Source organism: Emydura macquarii, unplaced genomic scaffold, assembly GCF_026122565.2.
Source record: "Emydura macquarii macquarii isolate MOO-44397 ecotype Brisbane River unplaced genomic scaffold, CSIRO-AGI_Emac_v2 contig_1253, whole genome shotgun sequence".
NCBI lineage: Eukaryota > Metazoa > Chordata > Testudines > Chelidae > Emydura > Emydura macquarii.
The window spans coordinates 16,390,560-16,415,656 of NW_027131390.1; the positions used below are offsets into that span (position 1 = coordinate 16,390,560).

The 25,097-nt window shown below is 43.5% G+C and overlaps 1 protein-coding gene across 1 annotated transcript in view; it reads right to left on the reverse strand.

Moving 5' to 3' along the window:
* AMMECR1 (AMMECR nuclear protein 1) overlaps nt 1–23,479 on the reverse strand; it is a 98,684-nt gene extending 75,205 nt beyond the window's left edge. Inside the window, exons 1-2 of the mRNA XM_067548233.1 lie at nt 23,396–23,479; nt 22,607–23,141 (exon numbers count right to left, since the gene is read on the reverse strand). Of these exons, the coding sequence (XP_067404334.1) occupies nt 22,607–23,070 (464 nt within the window). The 5' untranslated portion in view covers nt 23,071–23,141; nt 23,396–23,479. The remainder of the gene's footprint in view (nt 1–22,606; nt 23,142–23,395) is intronic.
* Between the last annotated feature and the right edge of the window lie 1,618 nt (nt 23,480–25,097).

Consider the following 25,097-nt stretch of genomic DNA (forward strand, 5'->3'; position numbering starts at 1 on the left):
CCTACATGGCTGCAAAGATAACTTTTTAAGTGTGAACTGCATGCAAGCCAATGCAGTATCATTGGAGGTGGTAGAGGCTGCTCCAGGACCTTTGCTGATGAGCTTAGCAGCAGCAGTATGAAATTAAAACTCTGATCAAGTTCAGTTTCACTGTTCAGAATCATGGGTGCAACAGGGAAACGATTACTCATTTCAGTTTCATATTGCTGCTTGAGAAAGCTATGAGCAATGGCAGGCGTTTTCCACCCACACAGAAGGGAAAAGGAAGGAGGTACAGAGTAACAAAGATGAGAGAGAGAAGAGACTGGAGAGGAATCAAACTGAAGATCCACCCTTCCCTTTGTAGCATCCAGGATGTTCTGGAGTGGGGAAGGAGAGAAATTTTTCTTCCTTCCAGTATCTAGAGGAGGACAGAACATCGCATCAATCTGATCTGTTAGCTTAAGAACGATACAAAAAACTGAGTCCCCACGGAGGGTCAAGGGACAGTACCCTGGTTGAAATCATAGCAACTAGGACATCCAAGCTTCTCACCAGATTACCACCTTAATATCTCCTTGGTTCCCCACTCTTCTTCCATATCTACTTCTTGTTAGTAAGCTGATTCCTCTAGCTTGTAAATGTTTGTAATTTTATTCAAGTCTTGGCTACACTATGGCTGCAGACTGTTTTTCATAAATAGAAACAATAGATCAACACCATAAAGACACAAACCCCATAAACAACCAGAATGTCTTCTTTTTAAAAAACGTTCCCATTGGCATCTTATGCATGCTCATACTCTGACCTTAGTGTTTACAACAAGTACTCTCGGAATATTGATGCAATTTGTACTGCTAGCCTCATACTATTCATTCTATGTAATTTGGAATATGATGCATCACAATATAGTGATTGACTATAAACACTGCATTCCTCAAACACAAAAAGAAGAAATATTATTCACTATTGATATTACTGATTAGTACGAGTTGGAAAAAGTGCTGGTGACCTTGGGCTTGCCAATCCTTCTCCAACCTCTTCCTCTCCCTACCTGTCGGAGCTATCCAGGATGTTAGATCCCAGTTGCCTCTCCTCCCCCATAAGGTCAAGTACCATTCATATTTCACCGTTCATATTTCTCTCCATTCATTTGCAGTCTCAAACTAATCTCCCTTTTCCCCACTCATACCCCTGTTGTCCTCCCACATAAAAACAAGCAAAGACCAGAACTCATATGTCCATCACTGATCACTTGGGGGAAAAGAGATACAACATACAATCCTACCTCTGTTTTGTTTTTTAGATTGTAAGCTCTGCAGGACAGAAGCTGTGCCCTTCCATTTGTTTGTATGACTAGCACAATTGGGGCCCTGGGCGAGGCCTTTGGCACTACAGTAATAAAATCCCATTAAAAATCCCATTATCTCCCCCCCCACCCAAAAAAGGCCCCAAATAATAAAGCTACATAAGAGTGGATTTTAAGTTTCAGAACTTAGATTGCTTAATTTATAAAGACTATCCAACAAGTTTGTTACATGCACTCAATTTAAGACATGTACCAAAAGGAACTTTGCATCAATATCATAAGCATCTAAGAATGGGTACCAGTGCCTGCATATTTTAGGTTATTAAACTACCATAGCATATAACATTAATACAATTACATAACTATTTGTTTATACTATACAACTTTTCAAATTTATACTCTGACCTATTAATTAAAGCCAACTACTTTTCCCCCGATTGCACAACTATGAAGCAGAACAGAAACATCCAAATTTTATAACTTGTGAAAGTTAACAGATCAATTCAATGTCATTTTAAGTTTTTCAGGTTGTTATTATTCAACAGAGTATGCCACTCACCTAAAGAAAGACCCACAACTCTATATGGCATGCTTAGATATACCTTAAAAATAATCCTGCTTCCTAAAATTCATTTGTCATTTATTAAAATAGTGTTACATGTATTCTTTTGATGACACATGCAGGTCATTAAAATGAAATCTGTATTATGCTTTTTAAAAATTGTGACCGTTTCTGTGTCAAAATATACAATTACAAAGTTATTGGAATAAGGCCTGGTACATTTATGCAGAAGGATAGTAGGCTTAGCCACCACAAAAAATTAGAAACTGCAGTTTTCCTTTGATAATAGCACTCCGCACACTGTATGAAGAGGCAAGAACTCCCGATCCTCTTCCTGGCTCTGCATTGATTCAACATGTGACTTTGATCAAGTCATTAAAGGGTTACATCTACACACAGCAAAAAAAACCAAACAAACCCCAACAAAAAAACAACCCCACAGCAAGTCTCCCCCACAGGGCTTGCACTACAGGCCTAAAAATAACTTTGCAGACATTCCTGCTCTGCTGGAGCGCTTTCCTCCTCTCTGGGTTTCAGAGCCCAGGCTCCTGCCCAAGCAGGAACATCTGCACTACTATTTTTAGTACTGTAGCAAGAGCCCAAGTCAGTTGACCCGGTTCTGAGATTCGCTGCTGTGGGATTCTTTTGTTTTGCAATGTAGACATACATGAAGTCACCTCACAGATAACTGAACGCCTCACAAGTCACACAATTAAAGCATTCTGCTGACATGCATAGGTCTGTGCGTGAGTTATGCTCATTTTCAATTACAAACCACAGAACTAGAGTAACCACTGCCAACAAAGGGCAAAGTATTCAGTCAAGTTTGACAATAAAATGTTGCAACTTCAAAGTTAAAAGGCAGAAAAGCAATATATGCCCAATAAGTAAGTTCCCCCCAAAAAAGCATGTCCTTAGTCTGTAATTGCAGTAAGGGTAGTTATAGACTGAAGAATATGGCCAGCACAGAACCAGTTTTAATCAGCACATTTAGACACCTCTCTGGCATCCCTTATGTTAATTTTTGGATGCACATTTAAAAACAGGTTTGACTGGAAACAGCTAGCCTTAGTTAGGAACATTATCTACTATAGCTGGGGAAGACTTAGCCCTCCATAAAACCTTGCAGAATATAAAATAATTCAAATTTAGCAGCTCTCACAACCACCTCACTGTAAAAGAAAAGGATGGAGGTCCTTTCACCACAGAGTTGCATAAACATCTATTTTCTACAGCCTTAAACTTAATTTCCCTCCCCAGCACCTGTGGAAGTCTCATTCAGTCATCTGTTTTTAAGAACTGAAAGGCAAATTTTGAAGATATGACCATTTTGACAATTTAGGGCTATACACCAGTATTGTCTTTGATGCAAGAAAGCAAATTATTTCAGGGACCATTTAGAACTTGCCTGACACAAACTACTGCATGCTCAGTGCATATTAACTCCCAAGCTAGGGTCAGAGGAACATGCTATTTTGTAAAGACTTTTGATTGGAGCTTAATGAACTAATAATTTCTCCCACCTTTATAAAGAATAAATAACAGTTTAGTGGAACCTATCTGAAACAGTCAATCAAGGCATCAGTGAAGACAGGTAGTAGAGACTATCCTTAAAGGTCAAAGTTCTACCAGAAATCTTGAAGATGTGTTCATCATTGATGGTATAGCTACACTGCAAAGTAAACCCAGGGTTCAAACTCAGACTTCAAGCCTAACTCTCCCCACCTCCACCCCCTTACATGTTAACCCAGTACTTGAACCCAGGGTCTCTTCCCCTCCCCCAGTCCAAGCCTGAGTCAAGCCAGAATCCAGGATCCATTGCTCTGCAGTGTAGATGCAGCCACACCGGATTGTGTTCTGGGAATCCACCAAAAGTATCCCCTAGGCCAACTTCCTTGGACAGTCTAGTTCTCCCACATTGCACCATGAACAAATGGCTAGAGCAGCCACATTTTCGGAAGGCGCTAGGAAGTCTGGGATATGGGTGGTTGGACTCAGGCTCTCATAGTGCAGTACAGATGCTGGAGTCCCAGGTTGGGATTTAAGGTTCAACAATTCCTAATCTGGGGTTACAAAAGTGTGCTCAAACCTTACATTAAGAAACCCAGGGTCTGCTAATTGGAGTTGTGCCAATGCTGGTCTTACAGTGCAGCACTGACATCCTTAAAGGGTTTCCATGCACATGGCCACAGTGCATGTTTCACTTGGGGCTATGACAAGAACAGCTCACCTTTCAAACTTTCAGAGTACTAGATTGAGCAAAACAGGCAATGACGATTGATTTGTGTAGTCCTTTTTCAGGTGGGAAAACAAACAAACAAAGCTTACCTCATTAAGAACCATGCATTTTGGAGATATTGTTAACCACATATTGGAGCTCTGTCCATGTGTTCATTTAAAATGCCTTTCACTAGCTGCAATGTGTGCAGAAAATATCCAGGTACTTAACATTATGTACATAAAAAAACTTCAGAAAGAAAAATTGTGCCAGTAATCATGCCAATTAGTCAAGCTGACAAAGTTTTAGCAAGCTTCAGATTTTTTGCTTAAGTGGCATTGTAACTTAATTCACATTACAGTAATTTGAAATATTTACAGCAACCTGAAGGAGATTTGGAACTACTCAGGCTTAATTGTATTACTAATGTGTCCAGCTGCCAGCCATTAGAAAGTTCAGCTACGCCCACTGTACTGTTCTTTCAAAACACACTACCTGTATACTTTTCATGTTAACTTAAACATGCAGACTTCATCAAATTCTATTACATAATATTAGATCATAGGAAACCCTTGGTCAGTAAGTGAATCTACAACATTAGTCCAAAGTAAAACATTTTTTTTAAATGAATGATTTTCAAAATGTGTTTATAAAGTTTTAAAAATCATATCGGAGGAATTTTAAAATAATACTAGATAATGAGGCAAAACTAAATTTAAAAAACCACCTCAGTGGGCATTCTAATTTCTCACAAGAATGAGAATTCACTCATCCTAGCATTGGAGTAAATTAATCTTATGGATCATAAGAAATAATGGTGGTAGGAAATCTAAAGCATCCACTGGGGCAATGATATAGTGGCATACAGACAGAGCATAAATGCTAAAGTTACAGTTAAGTCAACTGGAATTAACCAGCATAATATTACTTCCACAGAATAGATTCCATCTTTCAGTATGCCAGTCTGAGTCAAACCTAAAAAATTCCTGATGGTCTATTCTAGTGTTTTTAAAACCACAATATTTTCACATACGTTATCAGTCAATACCAAAAATATTCTAGATATGAGTTTACTGAACTAATAAAGGACTGCTTAAATTATGGAAGCTATGAATGCACTAGTGATTATAAAATACAAGAAACAGCATGTTCAAAGCAGTTTTTGCTTAGAAAACGCAAATTCTTTACTGCTATAAATTTGAATAGTGACAAGTTTAGGATTAAATATCTTACTGTGAGGGAATTGGTCTAGGGAGTGAAAAAGTATCCCCTTTGACCACCTGTACAAATACTCACTGTGTCAACAAGGAGACCTGACACCCTTATTCCTGTGAACAGTCCTGCTGATTTCCACTGGCCTACTCATGAGGCTGCAATAGGTACCATTCAACATTGTTTGATTTTTGTCAAATAATTCTCCAAACACATAGCACTGACCTAGAGCAAAGAGACTACAGAGCTTCCATAACAAAGCTTGAAACATTCCTTCTAAAACTAGACACTCTCAAACACCACAAACAGTGACAAACAAATACAAAAGCCAACACTTCACTGATATAATTATGAATATAAAGTCTTCAATAAGAACACTTTAAATGCTCTTTAAATTGAATTTTTGACAAATCCATCAACCTGGAGACATAGGAAAATACCAATCTGCATATTAAGCCTGATGCACTATCACTGATACGGTTTGTGAGTTACAGCTGCAGTCTTTTCTATGCAGTTAGTGAGTAATACAACACCTAATAGGAATAAAGAACTTTATTCTTGATATTAAGCATACAATATTTTAAGTGACCCATTATTAAATTACTTCAGTTACATTGTTTAGAAGATATACATCTCCTCAGAGTAATGTGCAGTTCTTGAAATATATAGTACACTGCAACAGGTCTGTCACAAAACTTTAATAAAAATAGCAATTTCACAAGAGTGCAAATATAGGCTTTTGTTGCACTATTCTATAATAAACCTCAAAATTCATAAGCAAATCCCAATTCAATTGTTATACTGCTCCAAAACAAAGTTTAGCCTGAAGAACAAACCAATGACCCAGAGGGCAATATTATTTTGCCAGTATTTCAACTGTGCATCAGTCATTTTCTAAAGGCCAAACCACTAGTTAAATTTTTATCCCAATACACTGGAGAGTCAGCAATCTTCATCGTCTATTTACTTCTCACTATGAAGTAAAATAAACTGCAACAGTCAACCTGCTTTTAATGGATTACCAAAGTAATCCATATAAACTCCTTGATAAAGAGGTTGTCATGGTTACAGGGCTATCTGCACTTCTGTCCCCTTTCTGGTCTCTGTGTGCATCTTCTCAGGTGTCAGGCCTCCTGCTTATACCTAGCCCAGGGCATAATTCTCCCACTCTTTAATCAGGTTCAGTGCTACAGTAAGCTGTGTATTAACTGTGCTTACCCAGAAGGTGCAACTGGCACTAGCACTTACTGTTCTTCCCTTCGGGAGTCTGACCAGTAGCGTATATAATGACCAAACAGCCTCCTTAAAGCCAAAGTATTGTTTGTTTTAATATAGGAACAAAGCATGTGGAGAAACGGGTTTAAAATACAGTCTACGTGCATGTCTATCTTACCTTATGGAAAACTACTCAGGTCTAACTTCTTCAGACACCCCAGAAGGTGTCTGTGTCCGTCTGGTTCCCCCAAACAATGGTCTCCTGCTTTCTTGAGGCACCTTTTATTAAACTGCCAGGCTTCCTTTGTTCTTGTGCAGGTTCCTGGGATTTGGCCCTGCTTATCAAAATCAGTTTTGTAAGTTGGCTAGAGCCAGGATGTATTCTTCAAAGCTAATAGGTAGGGCGTTGTCTCTTAACAACCTTTAAGGGTATGTCTGCACTGTACCTGGGAGCATGCTTCCCAGCACTGGTAGACAGACACACTTGCTCAGTTGAGCCAGCATGTTTAAAAACAGCACTGTAGCCACAGGTAACATAGGTAATAGCTTGGGCTAGATACCCAACTACAGAGCCAGGTGGGTTTGTACCCTGAGCTGCCACCTTTGGTACACTGCTATTTTTATCGTACTACTTCAAGCAGAGAGAGCATGTTTATTAACCAGCACTTGGAGGCATGCACCTAGCTGCAGTGTAGACATATCCTAAGTGTCTACTGAGGGGTGGCTTACCCTGAGCCATTTCTCCCCTTCCTTGGCTTTTCCCGACAACCTCTCTTCCCATTAAATTAAACCAATATATTCATATAGTAAACATCCTAATAATCAAGTCCAGAATACAGTGGTAATAAATTACAGAGCAACTTCAATTCTGTCAGTTTACTTACAGAGATTACACTTGTTTTCTAAACACATTGCCTCTGCAGAGACACACGTTTCCCTCAGTTCCCCTCTGCCTCCAGGAGTTTTAAATCTAACTCGGAAGCAGAGGATAGGAGGGATAGTCAGTATTGCTCTGCCAAAGCAAAGCATACAGAAAACAAATTATTTCAGTAAATAACCTCTTTCTTCTTGACGGCCCTCATTGTTAAGGTTGTGCTATATGAGACTGGCTAGCAGCAACCATCTTCAGAAAGTGCATTAAGGATAGCTGCTAGCTGGAGAATGCAGTGCAGCTCTTCAAAACAGAGCTTCTAATTTTGTTGCAACATCAAATGAAAAGAGAGATTCGTGAAGGTATGTTTTCTCCAATAGGACAATTTCCTTCCACTAGAAAACTGGTCTGAATCTATGAATAGTTATCATTATTCCTCCTGGTTTCATTTTTCCCTAAAATCTCATCAGTTTTACAGCATAAGTGATTCATTCCCATTTGAAGAATCAAACAATCACCTAAGCTATTACTGACAGATCTGAAGTTCTTAGCCAGGAATTTCTACAGACCATTATTGATATGGCTAAGGACCAAATAGCTATATCAGCTGTTTATCGGACAGCATAAGGAACTGTTTGGATAACACTTGTACCTTCTTAATTAGCTCCAAAAATCCTCATTTTTATTGACAAGAATATATTCAAAGTAAATTAAACTACAGAGAAAAACTGTATCTTGCCATAACAGCCTGATCAATTGAGGCTTCCAAAGTCAAATTGAGTGTGTCTTCCTTTTGAAGATGTAAATATGTTTTTTGGATTCCTTTTCCACAGGTATTAAGATTTCCCTCAATGCTGAGCAATCTACCAAAGTAAAAGTCACTAAAAGGCATGTCTATAGAGTATTTTGAAGTCTGAAAGGGCTGGAATAGATTGTTAGGAAAAAAAAACAATATTCAATTAATCTGATTTTCTTTGACACCATAGTAACACACTTTCTTGGATATGTCTCAAAGGCCTTCACTGATAGGAAAGGCCACCTTATCTTTCTCACTTAGCTGCAAAACAGTTTGAGTGGTTTTTATGGAACTGAGATCAAACGGGATGTCTAGGGCTTTGCAAGCATCACTTGGGCTATGTTTACACTGGCGGTGCTGCCGCCAGATCGATCTTTCATGATCGATTGAGCGGTCAGTGAGACCCGCTCAATCAATGAGGGAGTCGACTGAATAAGTCCACCCCCTCAACTAGCATAGCGCTGAGTCGACAGGAACAGATCAGTGCAATGTGAACAGCGCACAGAAGCAGTCGACGGGAGTTACGCAAACTACTCTGCGTGGTTTGCGTAACTCCCGTCGACTGCCGCCGAATTTCCGGGTAACTGTGAACAAGCCCTTGGAGAATAGCTTCATCATGTAATTAATAGGATGCTAGAAACTCTGAAGTCTGGAGCTTCAAGCTTCTTGTGCTGCAAGACCAAACATCCTGGAAAATCTAGATTAGACCTTGATTTCTTGCAAGGTGGTGCCTTGGTCTCCACTGGCAGACTTCAGACCATCTCATTCAGTCTTCAGAAAGGATTCCTTCTTTGGTAGGCTGTGAAGGGGGACATCACAACCAATAATACCCTTAGGGAGGAGAAAGTAACTTGGGAAAGGTTTCCACCGAGGAGCTATCTAGTAGGAAAACTTGCAGCTGTTGTCAGCAAACCAGGAGGAACAATAGCCATTGATAGATTCAACCTAATACGGATCCAACAGTGACTCATTTCCAATCCAAGGGAACACCTCCAAAAAGACTAAAGTCACCAAAGCAGCCATTCTAAGTAAGAACAGTCTGAGTTCAGCCAAAACAGAATGATCCCAAAATCACTCCAATACAGGGAAGCAGCTGGACAGTGCCTGATCAAGTGCCTCTTTATAGATGCATTGATTTTTTTTATTAGATCCAATAAAGGGTCCATCTCTGGAATGATTTGAAGATTGCTGATCTTCCTAGTGGATCCTTCCAAGAGGTTTTCGGCTGCTCTAACGACTCAAGCTTTAGTGCCAAGAGGTTGGAGATCATTCTGGCATGCTAGGATAGGTTCTCTTTCAGAGAAATTTCCATTGGATCATCAAACCAACAGATCCTTCTACATCAAAGGAAGGCTTATGTCTGTAGCTCCTTTCCCTACTAACCCAAGATAACAAGGCTGAATAAGCAGCATATCCATTGGAGGGATATCTGTCATCTGGGCAATGGCAGGTCATGTTAATCAAAAATGGGTCTTAAAGTCTCAAATCTCTGATTTTAGAGTATGCACTTTTGCTTTTAAGTGTGATGTAAATAATTAAGAAATGCTTAGGTCTGATTTCATTAAATTATCAGTATTTTAGTACTTTTTCCTGCAAAACAGCAGTCATAATTTATATTGAGAAAGCACCTGCACATGAGAATTACCATATGAGATCAAACCAGCGGCCAACATAATCCAGTACCCTGTCTCTGAGAATGCCAAGCACAAGAGGCTTCAAAAGTATAAGAAATGCTGTAATGGACAATTATGGAATAGCCCATCTATTTTGGGGGGGGGGGGGGAGAAGGAAGGGAAAGGTTTCTTCTTAATACTGCCTAGCGTAACTATGGATGTTCTCCATGTTTTTTCTTTCCATTGACAAAAAAGTTCTCCATCTGCTCCTGAGTATCTGTGACACTGTTTTTTAGATAAAACTACTGTGAAGCACTATGGCCCAGGGAAGGCAGCCTTCAAGTAGGCAGATCACAAACCACTATAAGTCAAAAACCCATAAAATTCCTCCAGAAAAACTGGTAGCAGCCAGTGAACATCATGGGGCACTGATTTCATGAGTTTGCAGTAATATACTCAGGAAGTGGGCAGCTGCTTTCTGCACCAGCTCAAGTTTCCATGTTAATAGGTAGCCCAATGTAGGGCAAGTTTTGGTAATTCAGTCTTCAGGTGACTGAAGAATGGACCACAATAGTCAGGTGCCTACTAAACTTTAAATCCTATTTTTTAATCCTGCTGAGTTATTAGCCTCAGTGAAATCTCGTGCAAACAAGTCCCACGAGTTAAACGTGTAAAGAAATATGTGCAAAAATACATGTGTATTTGTAGCAGTCTTAAATTTCTTACAGTTTACTGAATGCCTCCTTTGTTCTTCTATGAAAGGAAAAATAGAATGCAATTTACCTTGTCTATAACTTTTCCTTCTTTTGTATATCTTTGTCTGCTCTTACCCATCTTCTCTCTAAACAGTCCCAATCTTTTCATCCTCTCCTCACAGGAAGATTTTATATGGGTTCAGATATAATGGTAATGGGGGGGCTATGTAAACACCTAGATTTGTGTCACCTATTGCTTCCATTTCTGCTACATATTTGAGACAGGGTGACCGTAACTGAACAGTGTTGTATGTGAGGACAACAGACCCAGATTATTGTGCTATTTTTTATGGAATTGTGATCCTAACCAGTAAAAACTGTAGGTCTCTATCACTCTGTTAGAGGTAATTTGTTTTAATAGATTACATTTTCCACTAAGATTATTCAGTCTTTGGCTCTCTAAGGATGAAGTGGCCCAGAGGGTGCTATCCTGAAAAACAGCCTGTCTGCCCTCACTTGGGCTTGCCATCTTTTTTGGCTGGGCAAAAAGCCACCCTGGCTTTCCCCAAAACACATCCTTTCACAGCTACAGACCTCCCTTCAGGCATTGCGTCGTCATCTGGGAAGAGCTCTTCTTTCTTCCCTTCGAATGCATTGGGGACAACTTTTTATTTCAGAAGGTGGAGCAAACAACTAGGGAAGAGACTGTTTAAAATTTGATTTTGAAAAATATGGAGGAGCTGGCTGAGAATATGAAGGTGGAAGGCAGCTTGGGTGAAAGTGATCATGAAATGATAGTGTTTATGATTCTAAGGAATGTTAGGAGGGAAAACAGCAGAATAAAGGTAATGGATTTCAAGAAGGCAGACTTTTGCAAACTCAGGGAGGTGGTAGGCAAGACCCTGTGGGAAGCAAGTCTAAGGGGAAAAACAGTTTGAAAGAGTTAGCAGTTTTTCAAAAAGGCATTATTAAGGGCAAAAGAGCAAATTATCTCCCACGGTGTAGGAAAGAGAGGAAGTAAGGCAAGAGACCACCTTAGCTTAACCAGGATATTTTAATGATTTGAAACTCAAAAAAGAGTCTCCAAAAGTGCAAACTAGGTCAATTACAAAGGATGAATATAAACAAACACCACAAGCATGTAGGGACAAAATTAGAAAGGCCAAGATGCAAAACAAGCTTAAACTAGCTAGAGACACACAGGGTAACAAGAAAACATTCTAAGTAAAAGGAAGACCAAGGACAGCATAGACCCACTACTCAATGAGAGGGGAAAGACAGTAAAAGAAAATATGGAAATGGTAGAATTGCTAAATGCTTCAGTTTTCACCAGAAAGGCTAGTAGTAATTGGACACCGATCAGAGTGAATGCCATTCAAAATGAGGTAGGATCTGAGACTAAAATAGGGAAAGAACAAGTTAAAAATTACTTAAGTTAGATGTCTTCAAGTTGGCAGGGCCTGATGAAATACATCCTAGAATATTCAAGGAGGCTCCGGAGCTGACCAAGAAGATATCTGAGCCATTAGCGATTATCTTCAAAAAAAAACTCATGTAAGATGGGAGAGATTCCAGAGGACTGGAAGAGGCAAATATAATGCCAATCTATAAAAGGGGGAACAACAACCATCCGGGGAATTACAGACCAGTCATCTTAACTTCAACACCCGGAAAAATAATGGCGCAAATAATCAAGCAATCAATTTTCAAATACCTAGAAGATAATAAGGTGATAAATAACAGTCAATATGGATTTGTCAACAACAGATCATGTCAGACCAACCTGATGTCTTTCTTTGACAGGGTAACAAGCCTTGTGAATGGGGGGGAAGTGGTAGATGTGGTATATCTTGACTTTAGTAAGGGTTTTGATATTGTCTCACATGACCTTCTCATAAACAAACTAGGGCAGAGATGGGGGCAGAGACGGGCTGGGTGGCGCTTCCTCCCCACCCCCACGGGGGTTGGCCAAGGCCCTGCTGCGCCCCCCCAAAGGTTCCTCCACGCCCCCTCCCTCCCGAGGACATGCCCCACAGTTTGGGGACCTTTGAACTAGGAAAATATAGCCCAGATGGAGCTCTAAGAGGGCACTCATGCAGCATCAACAAGAACTGCTTTCCAGAAAGTAACCAAAGCCCAAGAGTGCCAGGGGTGTTAGGGCATATCCTCTAATCATACAGTGGGGGTAAGCCTGGGTCACCTCAAAGTATGAGTAGCATGGAGTGAGCAGGGAAGTGAGAAAACACAGCAGCAGCAAAAAGGAGATAGCCTTTCAAAGATAGATCTCAGGAGATCACTATGCAGGAAGAGAGTTTTTAGAATATTTTTGTGAAACGGTAAGTTTAGTTAAATTTGTGCTCATTTTAGTTCACTGCTATATGACCTCATTGTTAGACCACATTTTACTTCTGTCCCTCACAAAGCTGGTCTTTTATATATGACTATAAATTGTAGTGCTGCAACTCACTGAAAACTTCATATAATTTTAAGCTTTGCGTTTTGTGCACATTTGAAAGACTTCTAGCACTTATACTTTGCAGGCTGAGTATAAGATGAAGAGATGTTTTTCACATGAGATTAAAGGTTACTGAAAGATGCAAAACCCTTATTTAACACTCGTAAATAGCTCCTTATACTACTCCCATTATCCTATGATCCTGTTAAAAATGATACAGAAACGTTTGAAAGCCAGCTATCAATCTAGCATAGAGGAAAGGTTTTGTTATCAATGCCAGCTTGAAAAGCAACGTAGCTCTGTTTGACTAGGCAGCATAAACTGTAGCACTGACAAGTGCCACCCCAAACAATCTACCATTCTAGGTTTAAATAACTAATTTTATGTTGTCTGGAATTAGCACTGTGCTTGCAATTTCATCAACAAAACTTAACTGATGAAACAAACCACACTCGGTAGATATTCCATTTCCAAATGTACTTTTGTTTTAGTAACCTTCTTCTGATAGCCATGACTGAACTTCAGTTCAGTTGCCAATCAAGTTTTCTTAGCAGGTGGTTCCTAGAAATTTGCAGCTAAAAGAACCCCACACATTTAAAGCTGAAAAGTTCTGCAAACAAACTATACTATCAGCTGGCAATGTAATTCCCAATTTGAGGAGACATAGCTGTACTAGCTCTCATAGAGCAAGCACAATAAAAACAGAGGATGGCCATGGTGACGGTAGGGGCAAGCCACCAAGAGTACATACCTCTTTGAGATGCTAGATATGTATTCAGGGTGGCTAGCTCATCTCACCATTTGCGCTTTCACAGCTATGCTATTTTTACTGTGACAGGTTCAGTTTTCACAGCTAGCTCAGGTATGTCTCTTCAAGTTGGAAATTACAGCCCCACGTTACAATACAGATATACTCTTGAAGGGAAATCACTTAAATTCTTAAGAAGAAAACATAGATCAACAAATCCAGACAGCAGTAAAACTTACACATGCCAATGTTAAACAATGCTGCACAGCATCCAAATTGTGAAGGCCTAATATAAGAACACAAGTGACAGATTTAATAGACTGCTAAAGGAAAAACACTATTTTGCAGCACATCACTACCAAGGACGTATTTGCGCATTGTTAAATTCTTAACTATTCTGAGATTTCTAGGGAGCAAAACTACTCTTCAGAAAGGGATTTGCATAAATGAAATAATTCAGTTTTAGGCTCCAATATGTCCTTTTTCAAAGACAAATAAGTTGATGTTAAAATACCCAAAATACACTGTCACAAAAAAAATACATTCAAAATTACATTTAACAATATCCACACCTATATAGGATTTCACATTTTCAGTATTTTATGGATTCTGTGACCTTAATGAAATCATGATTAATACAAGGCCTTAGGTGAATATCTCTACCTGGAAACTTCCAAAAGGGTGGGGAAGAGGGGAACAACAAAGATATGGATACAATAGCCAAGACGGAAGATGCAACAAGGAAGTATATCTAAATAGACAATGGCAGAACAAAGAAAAAGTGGTTCCTCCACATACACATCCTTTAGGATCGGATGGAACAGCTGGTCTATCCAAAGCTAGCATGGTGACTGACCACATATGGCATATGAGCAGTACCAAACTCTACAGTGAATGCTTCCATCGGAAAGAATAAAACCCTGGGTCTTTTCCCAAGAGCATCTACAGTCTCTGATTTTCTACTGCAAACTCCTAACAGATTCCATCACGTTTGCACTTAGGAAAATTCACTCAAATCAGAAGCATGTGCAGTTGACAGAGCTCTCAAAATCTCTCTCTCAACACTACTAGCCTTACTAACCTGTTGACATCTGGTTAACGCTTTACTGAAGGTTGCCCACTTCCTGTGCCCTGCTGAATACCGTTCAATATCTATAATTCCTATCTAGTACCCATTTTAACTATATAGAAAAGGGCCACTAATACCAGTAAACTATGGAAGGGTATTCAAAGCTTTTATCATCTCAGTACTACTTCGATTTTACAAGAACACCAGGAATTAAGCCTATTGGCAAAAGTATATTCTTTCTGCAGCCTCTTAGTTTCTGGTACTCATTTTTTCTCTGCTACACTACCAAGGCATAGTCATCAATCTTACTTTGAACATGCTGGGAATTCCCTGCAGAATGCTACTACTGGCAGCCAACATACCCTGGATCTCTTTCTGTATGGCACTTTTTTGAAAAGTTCTCGCAATAAGATGCCACTTTGTAAGACTCTCTGCTTCACATTCAAATGTTTAATGCTCAGTGGTAGAAGGGAAAGGAGCAATTACAATGGAGTAAAAGTTTTTTTTTAAGTTTATAAGGAAAAAAAATAGGACAAACAGCAGAACAGCTTGGATGCAGTCACAGTCACTGAAGGAAAGGAGACCTACAAACTGGGAACACTGCAGAACCCATTTCCTTCAGTATAAAGTGACATGTTGTATTGTGATAGGTACTGATCTTTACACAAAGACCAAGACCATAGTTATAGATGACCTCTAACATTAGTTTCTCACTCAAAGGATAAATGTTTTATTATACACAGCAAAAGCTCTATAGTCACGCAAACAAGTACTCTAGAAGAAAAGTTGAATCTTCTGACATTAAGGGTATTAGTTTAACTTTTCTGAAAGTGAAGAACATGTACAAGACAGTCAATATAGGGCTGGCCAGATTGAGAGTTTCTCTTAGATCACGTGGTCGTTTTGTACTTTGATCATACTTTTACAAGCATTTTATGCTATTGTTCCTGGAAACGATGAAGGCAAAAGTGTTAAGTATAAAGCCAGTAAATGTGTGTGGAAAAAATAATGTGGTAGAGAATAAATGCCAGAAATAGTACAGGCGACTGTATGTGTAGGTGAAAAACCAGGACACACACAAAAGATACATGCAGCCCTTTGGATTTGCTAGCCATAAGTAAACATATAGAATATCCACCTACCTATGTTCATTATTTTGTGTCTACTAAAATCCAGTGCCAATCTTAAAAAAGCATATTACAGTAGTTTAAAGTTTCAAAGACACCAGTCTTGGGATTGTAAATGGAGGAATAAAGCTTTTTTACCTATCTAAAGTATGGTCAAATCACCAATTCCTCTGAGGCAAAACCCTATTCATGTAATAGTAGTAAGAAGTTGTAGCTAAGACAAGGGAACAAAAAAAGCTGCAGCTGGGACTGAGGGGAATGCATACAAGCAGGGTCCTCCAGAACTTTTTCTATCCCACAGGGTCAATTTACACTCAGCCTGGGCTAAATCACAACTCCTTTCCAAACCCTGAAAGCTGATAGGCACCAGAGGATCCCAGGTCATGTAACTTTATTTTAATGTTGTTGTTACATTAAGTAGAAGTCACTGCAGTATCTGAAAAAACGCTGCTGAACAAAACTTCAGTAAGGAGAAAGGATTTTTGGTTCTTCATTTGGTCATCTCATATGGCTTGTTTCTTCCCACTTTAATAACAGTAAAATATTAGAATAGAAAAGAAAATTAAATTCATAATTCTACCTGTGTATTTAAAACAAACCATCACCATGACTGTTATCCCCACAGTTCCTAGCTTCCAAAAGTTACTCAGGTCATTTGTTTATCTGCTTACTTAAAATATGTATCAGCAGAGGGGGAAACACTTAAATTTAAAAGCACAAAATCTTTGTTAAGCCAGTTAAGGTTACCTACTTGTGCTCTGTGTGAATGCGAAGAGTGGCTAACCTTTAAACCTCTGAAAACTAGGAATACAATGTTAAGGTACATACCACCCCATGGGGGCAATAGCCATTGGGAAAGGTTCAATAAGGGTGCTACAAATGTTAAATTATGAAAGGAAGTGGTGGGTTCTCTATCTATGGATGTCTCCAAATCAACACTGGATGCCTTTCTGGAAGAGGCGTTAGTGAAACACATTATAAGGTTCATTACAGGAGTAATTTGATGAAATTCTCTGTCCTGTGTTACACAAAAGATCAGGCTGGATTATCTAATGGTCCCTTCTGGCCTTAAAAATCCATGAATCAATAATAAGCAGATTTGAGGAAGGACTAAGAACGTGCCACTGTTTGTGCTGGCTGTTCCACAGATTGGAATCCCAGCATTTATCTGCTCACACGCCAGCTGCCAGCCTTGTGTTATGTGGTGATGGGATTAGCTAGAGCAGCATGGCAGAGATATCACTGGGATATGAAGGGAGGTGCATATGTACCTTCAGGGATCAAGTTTGCCTCATTTCAGCACTGAATCCTGTAGATTGAGTCATCAGATACACAAGGGTCTTTTTTTAACCACGGGGATTATCAGCAGTCTGGTGGCATACATGACAGTGGTCTCCTGGGCCTCCTGAGAGGGAGGTGAAGGCCACATCTCAGAGGAATCCTCAGGGGACTAGACTACAAAACCTTGCAAGGGCCCTTTCAGTCCTATGAGTCTATGCTTAGCGACTCCTGTTTGCTATGCCTGATATAAACCCAAGTTTTGCCTTAGCAAAGAGGTATTACGCTTTGTTTCACAAGGTCACGTGTTCTGTTCCTGAAGTGTTGTGTAGTCTCTGTAAGAGTATAGAGTTCTAGTGTGTGTCATTGGACCGTTGGGGCTTTGCTCAAAGGGGCCAGAGTTAAGGTTTGGTTGCAGAGTGGCATGTACTTTAACTTTGTATTTCTTGGTTTTCAGAGGTTTAAGTTTAATCACTCTCCACATCTGGGAACAGCACGAGGCATCACTGGGAAATCTTAGCTCTTCATTAACAACATTTTGAGACATTTAATTTCTTTGGTTTTTAATAAAAATCACTTGGTATCTCCATGTACCAAAGGCCAGCTCCGCTTTTCCCTTACTTCTGGCTACTGACAATGATTATTACCCTAGTCACAGAATGCAGTGACAGCATGTTAGTCTTTTACTGACCAGCATCATCTCCTGTCTCTTTGCCTGAGCAGCACAACCTGGTTCTCCCTCCCCCGCATGGAGAGGTGGGAGCCATCATGCAACCCACAGGTTGAGAAGCTAAGGAAAAGATGCTGGAACAGTGCAATGCTAACCTGGGATCAGTGTGGACACTTTTTGCAGGTGAGACAGATGAAGCCCCAAATACCACTCAGTGCCTTGCTCTGACCCCTTCCTTTCCACCCCACATTCTCCTGAGCTGCTCTAACTTCCCCTTTCCCCTCAGAAGCAACATCAGTGGGGAGAAGGGTGAACCAGGAGCCCCTTCCCCATAGCTGGTGGCAGCAAGGGGAAGGTGAGGAGTTCTGAATTCCTTCCCCAATCAGGGAGCAGCCAAGCCCTGGAACAGCCTGGGGGAGGAACTGTGGGGGATGGAAGGATATTTGTAGGGGAGAGAGGAAAGGGAGGGCACAGAGGGCTACATTTCCTTTTTGGCCAAATGTCACTGAAGGGAAAGTTGACCAACATTCCCTCGAATGGATCTGCTCTGTCAGCACATCTGACCTCCTAGAGATCAAAGGTCCATTTGAGAATGATCCTTTATTTGTGGAATTTGTAGAAATATTTTTTTGGAAAGTCAGTTCTTCAAAGCACTATTCACCCAGCTGAGTTTGCCTTAGCTGGGCTTGCATTCTTTGTTGTCCCCATAGGGAAAGGAAATCCAGGACTAGTAAGCAGCATGAACATTAGCTGGAGTTTTTACATAAAGGTGCTTGCAAAGGTGGGCTAGCAGGGAAAGGGGCATCTCAAAACATGCTGGAGATTTTAAAGGGGGGTTCTCCTTCCAGTCACTGTGGCCCTGGGGCAACAGAGTTCAAATTTGTGACCAGAGAGGTCAGTGTCATGGGGGACAATTGTTGGAGTACTATTTTTAGTGGTATATATAATGCAGCATCCACATATTCATGTTCCCAGTGGAACAGCGCTGGTAGAGGATCTATGGCATTCAAGGAAATGGTTTTCTGTCACTGACAGAAAAGTTGGGGTTTTATTGGCAGGACTTAAAATTGAATGTGGATGCATATGAAGATGTGCAGGAATAAGAACATGTTACTGGTAAAATTTTGTAGTGTAGATCAGGCCTAGCACAGAGAAATCCTAAGTGGCCAAGATCAGTTTACGGAGGATCAGAGCCATAGATTGAGCCTAAGTGTACATAAAAAAAATAGTTGATGTTGTAAACATTTTTAGGGGGGAGGTTGGAGGTGTATCTTAGGGAACCCCTGTGTCAAATGGCATGAAGTTTGAACACTAATCCTAACCCGCACCACCATGAATCACAGCAAATTTCAAGTAATGTGGATTTTAGAGCACTTAAAATAGTTGACCTTTAGACAGAAAGTGACACTCAACTTTAACTAGCAGAGCTGGTGAAGTCTTACTGGAGAGAGTTCTATAGGTTATTTATTCTTTACCAACCTAGAGCAACTAAATTGTGAGCAGAACTCATTTCTCCCCATCAATGAAACCACAGAATGACAGCTGTAGAAAGCTGAGGCTGGTTATCTATGTAGGACTGGGAGGGAGAACAGAGACAGAGGATGTGGATCCCACACACAGGATAATAGCTACATAGTACAAATCAGGAGAAACAAGAGTTCCTAAGAAACTGGTATCTATAAGGGGGAGCACACAGGACCTAGAGAGGAAGGGGTAAAGAAACTCACAGCTGAGCCCCTCACATTGGTACTCAGATGTAGTCACTCAGAAGTTATGAAGGGTGTGTAGGGAGTACTTGCTGGGGTTGTAGGTGACGCAGGAGATCTATGGCAGCTGGTTGTCATGATGGCAATGGGTATACATCCCCTACACAGAGTACTAGGGGTCAGCATAATGAGGGTTCCATTAAGGTTATTAATCATGTGCCGGATATATCTAGAACACAGAGGACATTCATTAAGTGTCACTGGTGAAGCAAGGGCTGTGTGGTTGCTGGCAATACTACTGCGGGTGCATGGAGGTATAGGAGTCAGGGAGGGGAATTCATTAGCAAATGTTGGTGAAGTGGGGGGTCCGCCAAGCATGGTGGTCATGCAGCAAGTATGAGGTGTACTGGGGCTCTGCAGGTGCTAATAGCTGCACACGGGGGGGATAACAGGGCAGATGAGGTCACCTGTGAAGCCATGGCTCTGTGTGGGATGGTGGTTGTACAAGAGCATTGAAGGATACTTACTGGGGTCACTGGTGAAGCAGGTGCTAGATGGGTGCTCTGTAGGAGCTCAGGGGTCAGTATGAAGGGAGATGGGTACCTGAGGTGAAGTACTCACTAGGGGCTGGTGTAGCAGGGGCTCCAAACTGTTTAGGACTGGATGGAGGTCTATGGAGTGGCACAGGGGTATGGTGCCTGAAATGCAAAACTCACTAGGGCTCCCTGATGAAACAAGGGCTTCATAGGGGCTGGGAACTATGTGTAGGGGACAAAGAGCAACGTGGGCACCTTGTGTGGGATACTCACTAGGAATCACTGGTCAACCAACTGGTAGCCATACAGGTGGGTACATGGGGCAAGATAGGAGCATAGCGCCCTGTGTCAGGTACTCAGTAGGGGTCTCTGGTGAACTAGGGCAGCTCCTCAGGTGCTGTCAGGCATACGGGATGATATAGGAATACAGTGCCCAGTGTGGGGTGTTCACTAGAGATTGTTCATGAGGAGAGAGCTCTGCCGGCTAGTAGCCATACAGGGTGGAATGCATGGGATGCAAACAGGTAGTATGGGGCCTAGCATGGACCACTCACTAGGGGTCACTGATGAAGCAAGGGCTCTACTGGGACTGGCAGCTGTATGTGGTGAGGTGTAGGGAGTAAATGGTGGCATAGTGCCCAACAGGGGGTACTCACTAGTGGTCACTGGTGATGGGGGGCTGATAGCTATATGGGAGGGGGGTACAAAGTATATGGGAAATGGTGCCTGCCATGGAGTCCTCAGTAGAGGTCACTGATGAAATGGGATTTGTGAGAGCACAGTGCCCGAGGGGAGGGTTGCACTGGGACATGGTGCCTGGGGAGGGTACATGGGATAGGGTGTGGGGTACTCACTATGGGTCACTAGTAAGGGGTGGCAGGGTGCCCAGGGGTGTATGGAGCATGGTGCCTGGGGACACTCACTAGGGGACACTGAAGCAGGGACAAGATGTGTGGTGTATGGTATGGGGTATTCCCTAGGGAGGAGTTGGTGACATGTGGGCAGGGTGCCAGGAAATGCATGGAGAAGGTTCCTGGGACACTCACTACGGGTCACAGGTGAGGGGGGAAGGGCATGGTGCCAGGGGAGGGCAGGGAGCCCAGGGTACAAACTAATCACTGATGAAGGGGGTACAGGGTGCCTGGGAGGAACATGAGGCAGTGTGTGAGGCACACAATAGGAGTCATCGGTAAGTGGAGGGGGCAGACACCAAGGGAGTTAGGTACCCAGAGGACATGGGGCAGACCATGAGGTACTAACTAGAACTCATTGATAGAGGGGGTAAAGTGCCCTGAGGTACTCCCTAGGGGATTCTGGGAATGGGGGGTCAGGATGCCTGGAATACTCACTAGGGACTGCTGGTGAGGGAGGCAGGGTGCCCACGGTGATCACTAGGAATCATTGGTAAGGAGAGGGGACAGAGTGCTCAGGAGAACACTAAGCACAACGTGGGGTACTCACTATGGTTCGCCAATAAGAGGGGGCAGGATGCCCTGGGCGACACAGGCACAGCATGGGTACTCACTAGGGGTCGCTGGTGAGGGGAGTAGGATGCCTGTGGTGAAACAGGGCACAACATGGGATACTCAAGAGGGGTCACTGCTAACAGGAGTACAAGATGCCTAGGGGGACACGGGCCACAGCACGGGGTATTCAGTAGGGATTGTTGAAGCAAGGGCAGGGTGACGGGGGAAGAGGAGGAACACGGAGCATGGAATGGGGTACTCACGAGGGATTGCTGGTGAGGAGGGGCAGGGCACCCAGGTGGACATGGGACAGGGCATGGGGTGCTCAGTATGAGTCACTGGCAAGGGGGGGAAGGATACCTGGGGAGACATGGGGCATGCCATGGGGCACTCAATGAGGTCACTGGCGAGGGGAACAGGGTGCTCAGGAAACGTCGAGGAGTTGCTGGGGACACAGAGGTCACTGGTGGGGGACAGGGTGCCTGCGGGGATGTGGGATACAGCATGAGGTACTCAATAATGCATACTGGTGACAAGGGTGAAGTGCTCAGTGCACTCCATAGAGGCACTGGTGACTCGGGGCATGAGGCCCAGGGGTGACTCTTCAAGGGTTGCTGGTGAGGGGGACATGAGGCAGGGTGCCAGGGGTATTTACTAGGGGTCGCTGGTGAGGGGAGCAGGGGTGCCTGCAGAGGCACAGGGAGGGGTTTCAGGTGAGGGGAGCAGGTGCCCAGGGGCATGAGCCCAGATACTCACTAAGGGTCCCTGGCAGGAGGTAGGTGCCTGGTGGCCTGAGTGCAGGGCCTGAGCCAGGTACTCCTGAGGGGGCGCTGGTGGCGGAGGGGGAAAGGTGCCCGGAGCTGGAGCCCAGAGGCAGGTGCTCACTGGGGGGCGCTGGCGGGGGAAGGTGCCCGGGGGCCGGGTGCTCAGTGGGGGGCACTGGTAGGAGGAAGGGGACCGGGGTCGGAGTTGGGTACTCACTAGGGGGCGCTGGCGGGGGAAGGGGCCCGGGGCCGGGGCCGGGGTCGGGTGCTCACTGGGGGCGCTGGCGGGGGAAGGGGCCCGGGGGCCGGGTACTCACTAGGGGTCGTTGGTGAAGCGGGGGCTCCGCGGGGGCTGGTAGCCGTACAGGTGACAGTAGAGCACATCGAAGCAGAAGCAGCACATCTCGGCCGACACCACCATCTTCCTGCAGCCGGGCCCGCCGGAGCCGGCCCCGGGGGAGGCGAGCAGCGAGGCGGCCGGGGGGGAGAGGCCGCCGGGGCCCCCGCCGCAGCTGGGCGGCAGCGGCGGTGAAAGGGCGCAGCCGGCGGCGCCCCCCGCCAGCCCACCCAGGCCGTTGAGGCGGACGATGCTGGGCGGGGGCAGCGCCCCCGGCTCGCCGCCCGCTGCCGCCGCCCCTCCGCAGTGGGAGCTGCCGCCGCCGCCGCCCCCTGGGCCGGCCGAGCCCGACGGAGGGGAACTGGAGAGTTTCTGCTTCTTCACCCCGCAGCAACCCGCCGCCATCTTGGAGCCGTCTCCCCCCACGCAGCGCTTCCGACCCATAGCGGGGGGGCCGGCCGGCCGGCCGGGGGACGTGCGGCCGCCTGCTCCGCCTCCTCCCGGGCCCGCTCCGCCTGCAGCGGGGAGGGGGCAGGAAAGGATGAATGGGGGGAGCGGGGAGGGGGAGAAAGAGAGAGCGGAGTTAGAGGCGCCCCGTCACCCGGCCTTACAGGCCCCCGCTGCCTCTTCCCTGCCCGGCAGCTTCCTCCCGTTCCGTCCCCTCCGCCCGCGCCACCCGCCGGCCGGGGAAGGGTCCCAAAGCCACCCGGCCCGGGGCCCGGCAGCCCGGGCGGCGGCTGACAATGCCCCACGGCACAATGCGAAGGACCTGAGTTGGCTTCTGCTGCGGGGCGGGGGGAGCGCTGGAGTCAGCGAGCAGGAGCCTGGCAGGGAGCGCGGCGCCCGCGGAGCGGACCATGCAGCCCGGTGGCGGCTGGCAGGGGCATGCAGCGCCGAGCGGCGATGGGTCTCAGTTAGGGCTTGGCTGGTCAGCATCCAATAAATAGACGATCGGGGCAGAGACCAGCAGCCAAGGGGTAAGCGGACCTGACCCTGATGGTCTAGTGCTTGCCTTCTTTCATCTGTGTTTCCTAAAGATGAGATCTGCCCCCAGGGATGCGTCCTTGCTTGAGACTCTTAAAACTGGACTGACCAAAGCCCTGAAGAATAGTAGTTGACCTTTATACCTTGCATCCCCAGAGGACAATCAAGCATTTTTAAAAACTATATATTAGAGAGAGGAATTGCCTCACCCATCACTAAAATGCAGCTACCGCTGACGTGGAGACCAGCAGCTCTCTAACATGGAACAGCAATGCTACAAAACTATTTAAGACAGGGAGTGAAGAATATCATAACTAGTTGAAACAGCGGGGGAAATTTATAGGCAGAAAATCATTATCCAAATTAAAATACAGCCTCAGAAAGTCTCATGGGAACTTTTATGGCCACAACCGGTCAGGAGCTCGGTTTTTAAAAGGATGTTGAAAAAAAAGCATCACAGCAGTGTCCTAACACAAGCCTGGGCATTGATTCATTGTGGACTTGAAGGGAAGGGTATCACTTACTAAACCTACAAGTCCACTTCCTGGTGAGTTGGAGAGGCTCCCCTCCAAAAAGTGGCCTAAATAGGCATGCTGCAATTCTCCAGAAAGAGCCATATTTTTGGAGTTTAATGTACCCACCCTACACCGCCCACATCATATATCATTTGAAAGCTTATGTTATGTATGGTTAGATGAGATCTGATGTGGAGCTGTCAAGTGGTGCCGTAAGCCTGTAGGCGAGGTGAAACAATGGTACCCAAAATGAGAAAGTGTCATTTATTGCAAAGTTCCAGGAACACTGCAACATGACTCCAACTACAGTTTTTGCTGTTAAGTTAATTTCAACACTTTAATTTGGTGTGTATTGGTCAAAGCTACCAAATGATAGTATATTATAAGATTTTATTGGTTCTGCATGGGCAAATATTTTTTTCAGAAATGATGAAGCTGTGTAACGTGGCAAAAATGGCAAATATCAGCATTTTGCAATATCCTACAATGAAATGTTTTCACACCACTTAGGCTTAATTGTCAAAGTATTTCACAAGTGATTATAATAGTTTTCTGTATTTTCAGTTAAATTTGCTGACTAGATCAGTTTCACGCTGAAGATTGTGCACCAGTAGCAGTAGATTACATGCCCATAATTTATGCTTCATAGTGGATAGATGTAAATATATGTGAATTCCTAATAAAATGCTCCTCCATTTGTTAGCTTTTATGCATGCAATGTAGCATCTAGTCAGCTGGTAGAAGGTTTTAATTTGTAATTGCCTATGCGTGCAGAACTAGCCTTTGACATATTCTAGAAACTAGCTTTTTAATTCAGTGACACATACAGGTCACGTTAGTGTTAGAGATGACAATACACAACTTCATAGTAGTTTCAGTCAAAGAGCTCACTAAATTAAAATGGCAATTTTGATACTAACATATAGATCTAACCTAGCACAAGACCGTATACTTACACAAAATGAAAAACAA